The sequence below is a fragment of the Diachasmimorpha longicaudata genome, chromosome 3 (assembly GCF_034640455.1).
Source record: "Diachasmimorpha longicaudata isolate KC_UGA_2023 chromosome 3, iyDiaLong2, whole genome shotgun sequence".
Classification (NCBI taxonomy): domain Eukaryota; kingdom Metazoa; phylum Arthropoda; class Insecta; order Hymenoptera; family Braconidae; genus Diachasmimorpha; species Diachasmimorpha longicaudata.
In genome coordinates, this window is record NC_087227.1 from 5,258,146 (window position 1) to 5,265,075 (window position 6,930).

At 41.4% G+C, this 6,930-nt stretch overlaps 1 protein-coding gene across 1 annotated transcript; it reads left to right on the top strand.

The window, feature by feature from the left end:
- The first annotated feature begins 1,846 nt into the window (after positions 1–1,846).
- LOC135160678 (sphingomyelin phosphodiesterase 4) lies at positions 1,847–6,690 on the top strand. The gene is made up of 5 exons (XM_064117485.1): positions 1,847–1,986; positions 2,062–2,796; positions 2,911–3,413; positions 3,628–4,363; positions 4,944–6,690. Exons 1-5 carry the CDS (start codon positions 1,960–1,962, stop codon positions 5,313–5,315), a joined length of 2,373 nt encoding a protein of 790 aa, XP_063973555.1. The 5' UTR covers positions 1,847–1,959; the 3' UTR covers positions 5,316–6,690.
- The last annotated feature ends 240 nt before the right edge of the window (positions 6,691–6,930 follow it).

Below are 6,930 nucleotides of genomic sequence, written 5' to 3' on the forward strand. Positions count from 1 at the left end.
AGTTTTTAAGCAACATCAAATGCAAAATTATGTTAATGTTTTAGAAACATCATGTGGAATAAAGGAGTTTGGGGGATTGCACATTCTTGAGTTTGGACAGAAACACGTCCTGGGAACGTTGGTGTTATGGCTGGAGTCGATGAGGATCCCAGTGCACTTTTCAAATGATAGAAAGAAATTCTTGTAGATTTTCACTCGACAGTCAATCGAAGTACTGAAGGTTGGACCTGATAGTCCCACTGGCCAAGATAGACCCATACCCTTTCGGATTCCCTTCCCTTGACATTTCGTTCCCATCCTCTCCACCGCCGTGGCAATTCCTTACACGTCCTTCACCAGGCCACCTTACTCCTTTCCACTTTTTTTTAGCTCGTCCCTGATCTCTTCAATCCCCTTTCGATCAGAAACTTATCCGGAGCGTTCAACATCTCAGTTGAACATCTACCTGAGATCGTTTCCTTCCCTTTTCAATTTCGGGCCTTCGATGACCCGGAGCCGTTCTACGTAAACCCCAACACTTTGCATTCTCATCTCCACAACCTGCAGAGCAAAAAACTCCTCGTCCTTCATCAGTGTCATTAGGGTGAACCCTAATGACACTGTTGTTCCTACCAGTGTACTCCACTCTCACCGACGTTGTCTCTACCTGAACTCCCCCAGTTTAAACATTGGAGCTCCCAGTGACCTCATCGGGTAGCCTTCCCTTGCTTCTTCTGTGTTCTTCAAACTGGAGAATCCTCTCCCCTTTAGCCTTCTCGTCAATTCACTCACAAAACTCAGGATCTTCGAGAACCTTCTCTTCACCTTGACGAAGTGAGAACCTTCCTTGTCAGCAAACTGGATTGCACCCTCACTCGCTCCCTTGCTCTGAAGCTTCGCCCTTTCGCTCTATCTCCTCGAGTCCAAGTCGTCTACTTCCTCTTGATGCTCTTCCATCCAAATTGCTGCTTCCTCAAGCAAACATTGCGACATCCGAGCTCCTCTGGTTGGCGTAGAAGAGACTTTTTCTCTCATCGCGAAGGTGTCGAGTTCCCTACCTCTTCGAAAATAAACCTCGATTTCCATCCTTACTATTCGGGCCAAAGGGCATAGGCTTTAACTGTCCTCTTTGGTTTGGGCCATATTCCTCGTCCTTTGTCCGGGTTTCTTAATGCTCTGCTCTGTTCGGCTCACTATGAATAAGGTTCAGTGAGACACCGACGTCTGCTGACAGCTGACATCCCCGCGCAACTGACTGGATCAACTGGATCACTGGATGTACTGATAAAGTCGGTGGCGCCGTCCCTCGTCGTGGAGTCGCAACGCGCCCACTTTGGGGTCACCCCAACCCGGAGAACTGAGACTATATTCCAAAAGAGGATGAGGCTCTATTCCAAAGCAGTGAATCTTACTCTATTCAGTCAATTCTCTTTGGATAAACTATCAATTGGCAGATCTGTTGCCCGTTGAGTGCTGAACGACTTTGCTCCACAAGAACGGGAATATTAAAATAATTTGTTTAAGAAACTTGATTTATGCTGACACGACATATTCAATTTACTTAGCTTTATTTTAACGATTTCCTGTCTCCCCAAGTTTGATAACGTATTTCGTCAGTTATTGTATTTCTAAAATCTCTAGTGAGACTATTTCCATGAACATTAATCATAACAATAATCATAACTAATAATAATGTTCATATTATGGGCGATTTGAATTTTAGTGACTTTATTTTGTGGCTAAATGGCGATCATAGGGACCCTACGTTGCTCCTAGGGAAGTATGCGACGCGACTAAAGCTTCATGAAAATGGGGGCAGAACAAAATGGCGCTCATAAAATAAAACAACAAGATCTCGCTAGGTTATGTTCACCAGTTACACTTACACGTTTTCGCATTAAAAAAATGTAACCGGTCGAGACGGTAACCTTCGTATCAGTGAATAATCATCACAGAGTGCATAGAAACCATTTTATCAAAATGCCAGCTCCAGCGGACGTAGCGACGGTACATAAACTTAAATTCCATAATATTATCATCATGATCAACAACAACAAGAAACTAACCTAACATCTCTAACAGGTGCGAATGCGCGCGTATCTGAACCTGTCTCTTCCTGAGAGATGCAGAGAGCTTGCAGTTCTAATCGACAAATCCAGCACTGCAGAACTCCAAAATGTCTTTCCACTTCTCATCGATTCGATCTTCGGTGTGACGAACAACGTGGGGTGGGGGCTGCACTGTATAAACCTCCGAAAACATCCCCAGGAGTACGAGATCCTGAGTAATTTTTTGGGTCCCCAGGGGCCCATATTCTCCCTCTGCTACAAACTCCTACCAGACTGCTACCTAAAATATGATTTTCCAGTGTCTTATTTACCACCGAAGATCCAGGTGATGCTGGAAGAGGGAATAATCCCACCTTTCTACTCCGACAAATTGAAAAATCATCACGGCAGTCGAATACCCTCGGCTCTGTCGATGAATCCCTTCGAGTACTATATTTTCCACTTCGCCTATCACCTGACTAATCCATGGCTCCAGCTCCAGCAGCAGGAGAATGTCTGGATAAATTGGGAAACGGTTTATGTGCAGCTTGCCCACTCCTATCTGTATCATTTCCTGCCAAGGGACAATTCACCGGTGTTGCCCATCATCGGAGCTTACGTCAAGAAGACACCAACGAGGAAGATTGTCCAGTCGCCGGAGACCAAGAGGGTCCAGACTCCCAGTCTGCTGAGATCCATGGTGCTGTCACCCACTACCCCGACGAGCTCGGGACAGGGCGCTGGACCTCATCAGCAGTGTTTACCGCAGGTAAAAGCTAGAGATTTTTTCGCATAAATAGCAATAAGGGTGGGAGGGGAATATAATTCGATAAATCATGCAATAGAGACCCAAACAAAAAAAATACTAATACCTCTGCACCAGGTCTGGCGTAGTGAAACAATCGTCCAAGTGTTCCTGGACTTCTGGCTGGAGTACACCGAGGAGGAGAAAATTCCCTCCCAGCCCCTGAATCCCACCCTCGCTTCCTCTCTCCCCCGTCACCACTCGATCCACTCTGGGGAGCACATTCGCCTTGTCAGAGCCTTCATCAAGACCCTCCATGAATTCGCTAACAGTGCGAGTGGTGATAGATCTGCCATGGACGAACTCAAGCGTATCATCCTACCATCAGTTCAAGGGAAAATCTACACATTTCTTCGTAAGGCAATTCACCATTGGCCCTTGGACAGCTCTTTCCGACTAATTCTAGAGGCCTGGTTGAGTTTCATCCAGCCATGGAGATATGTTCCAGAGGTGTCCTACAGCCAACAAGGGAAATCGGAGGAGGAGGACCGGGGAAAAATCCACGATCCGGATCGTTGGATGTCTTCTGTGGCGAATAACCTCTTGGCCTACACGAGTATATTCCAACAGCTACTCCCAAGGTTAGATATTACCAAGTAATATATATTTCGAGTATTTCAGGGACTTTTTTAAATTTTTTTATCGAGGCTCAACCTTGGTTCAACCCTTAAAACCACGACCATCAACTCGAATCGTATTTAAAAGTCACTTGACGCTCAATTAGCATGAAAATTACAAGTTCTTTAAACTCTCGTAATTAATCATCTTCCCTATTGTTACTCTCGTTTTCCCCAGGTTCATGAGAACTGATCTGGTCGCTCCGAAGAACGCTTTGATGCTCTTTAGGGTCACAAAAGTATTCTCCCAACCATACCTTGCCCAGATGTTGATGGAGGCTGAATGCTACATGGACGACAGTAGTTTCTCTCGAAACAAGATCTCCACGAAGCAATGGAGTGCTGTAGCCAGGCAGCAAATACTTGAGCTTGAAGGCCCTTCCTATCAGTACATCCCCATGTTCTCGGAGAATACGGCCTCCCAAATAGTCTGGTTCCTCAGCATCATCAAGCAGGCACATCTCACTGCAACGAGCATCGTCGAAGCTCTTGAGAAGAGGAACACTGAGAAAAAATTCTTGAGATCATTGTGGGAATTTTTCAATGGAGAAGAACACTCCACTGATGATATTGGACTCGCCGAGAGGAAGCGGGTGCCTGGGTTCTTGGCGACTGCGCAACAGCAGATCATTGAGATCTTTCAGATTAAAGTGGAGGACATTCCACAGGTGGCCATTGTTGCTGATCAAGAATATCATGACAGTATTCTTTCGGATTCCTTCTGTCAATCACAGTGTGAGGGGGCTTGTGTGGATCACAGCAGACCTGGGGTCTTTGTCCCGATTCAAGATGAGAGGCAACATTGTAGATATATTGAGTACATGGGTGATCCGGAACTGCAACCGGTGAGGAGCAATGAGTGTGGGGTGCTCGTCAGGTGGCTCTACAGAGTGTGTCAAATGATTAATTCGAAGGTATTGAAGCTGTCAGATTAAGAATTATCTGAATTCTGAAGGTTAGGGGGGGGGGTCGTTTAACCATCGAAAACATGTGACTCTCAATTCCAAAGGAGAAGGGTTCATAATTTTAGAGGGTCTTCTAAGGGACCTCAGGAGTTCTTAAGCGTTAAATCACTAACTCTTGGAAGAGTATTGGGGTCCAATGGATTTTTAAATCATCAGACTTTCATTCAGAGTGTCCTGAGGGTTCATTTGAGCGTCACTTTAGCGTATCCTAAAGCAGAGAGTCACATGACCATTCAGTTTTTTATGAAAATTTTCAGTGTTGGAAATTAGGTGGAGTAAAGGATCTTCAAGGGCCATTTATCCCTTAAAACAATATTTGTAGAGTGTTTCATTAATTGTTCATTAATTACGCACTTTGAAACCCAAAATTGATTAAGTCCTAACAAAATTTATCTTGCAAAATTTTACATTTTTAACGAAAAATTGAATGAGAATTTCGATGAGTTAAAGAACTTCCACTTAGAAAAACAAAAATATTGAATGCTTACGATGAATTAATTATGTTTCTAACTAATTTTGCTGATTATAGTACGAACGTCAGATAGCAACGTTCTACAGCCGTGAAGACTTCGTGGGACGTTTAACGAAAAAAGTAATTCAACCCCCAACATCAGTGCGACAACTACCTAAACGCATGAATGGAGGCTTCACAGTTGGTTCAGAGAAAAAAATACCACCCAGACTGTCTCTGCGACCGCTAGCTAGCTATAACTTCATGACAGCTATTTTTATCTATGTAATTTTGTTACGTTTCATCGGTTATGGTGTACCAGCTTCATTATTTATTGTGAGTTGTATCTGGATTTTTTACAATGTTATTAGGGCTATTTGTGAGCCATTGATCACTAGGGCTAGTCCAAATAGATTTACAGCCAATGCCACTGCTTTCTCGGGGAATTGATGGCAGAGTTTGATAGGGAAACATTGAAACTCATCTGAGTAGGGGAAAAGCTAAATTATTTTTTTCGTCTTGTTGATGCACTAATTATTTTGTGAACAGGGAATTTAAGCGAAAAATTGAGCGAATTTTTTCTCAGGGAATTTTACGACTTTCAAGAAATGTCTCTTAAGTTTTTTTTCCGAATGATTTTGTTTTGGAGGAATAAAGAAACGTCAGATGTGATAAGTCAATTTTGAATGATTATTATAAAAGTAAAGAGAATTTTTTTCATCCACTTTAATTTATAGGAATTTAATATTGAGAATAATCAATTAACTCACCTCATTGCGAATTCGTCAAGTAATGAATGAACAATCATAGTAAAATAACAGAGTTACTATTTTTTATGTATTATTAAGAATTAGTTGTCTTGAAAAGTTTTAGGAAAAATGTGAAAATTTTTGCAAAGAATTTCGTCGGTTAAATAAATCACCCGCAGACTTTTAAAATTGTGTTCTTTAAGGAGAATTTGCTTCACTTCATGACTAAATTCCTCACTCCAATCTCCTTCTTTCCAATTGTTGACGATTTCACTTGATAATAATTAATTAACAAACGTCACCGTCGCGCCTTCATCAATGATAGACCCCACTTTTTTACAAAAATGTATACTTGACAATACAATTATATATGTGATAACTTCTGAATGTGGTATCTTTATTTTTATGAAAATATGAAAACTGAAGCTTTGTGCACTGGTTAATTGGGGGAATCAACAATCCTCAGGTATCTGTGTACGCAACACCTTTTAATTGGATCCCGCCACTGGATCCTCAACCGAATAATTAATCACTCCATTTTTTCCTCGTGACTCGTGTAAAAAAATGAGACATCGTCTGGGGTTTTATCTAATACCATGATTTAATGGAGCAGTTCAAAGACACACACGTCTTTGAATTGTCAATTGCATTCACACTGCTCCGATTGATTCAGCTAGCAATCTAAAGTGCTCAGCTATTTTCCAGTTAACTACAATGAACTGCAAGTGTTCATGCTTGTAGTGGAGGTTGCAGGGCTACTTGCTGTTGGGTAATTCAATCGAAATTGCCTAGGGGGTGGAGATTAGTGTCTCGAAGGTGTATATTTGAGAGTACAAAATTTTCTAATGCTGATGGATAATATTTTCTGCATGATCTTCAGCTACGAAACTACTTTCGTCTCCTTATATCGAAAACATTTTTTCAGTAAATTTGCATTATGTTTCCGAAGGACAATTGGCACATAATTTTTATCAGTGACTGATTGTTTAATATTAATTTCAATGGACTATTTCGCTTTTAATCAACTTTGTTAGACCTCTTGTGAAAATTATATAAATAAAATTGAAAAATCATGATGTCTACAGCATTTAATTTTAATCAAATGACATCAGATAAGTTTAGTGTACCAATGCAGCTAATTTGACTTATCAGATGTAATAAAACTATCAATGAATTAACTATCAGCAGAAGTTCGCTCCACACACTCAGACACTAGAGTTTTTTCGCACTGTCCATCTGGACTGGAAAAAAAATTATTATTCTCGTCAACAATCTAAATAATAAAAAAAATGTTTTCTTTTCACTGTCTCATTTTA

Bases quoted from the DNA above. Each gene is read 5' to 3' on its own strand.
- LOC135160678 (XM_064117485.1), top strand. From the start codon at position 1,960: ATGCCAGCTCCAGCGGACGTAGCGACG. The intron at 1,987-2,061 runs GTACATAAACTT...CATCTCTAACAG, and splicing joins CTCCAGCGGACGTAGCGACG to GTGCGAATGCGCGCGTATCT. The intron at 2,797-2,910 runs GTAAAAGCTAGA...CCTCTGCACCAG, and splicing joins ATCAGCAGTGTTTACCGCAG to GTCTGGCGTAGTGAAACAAT.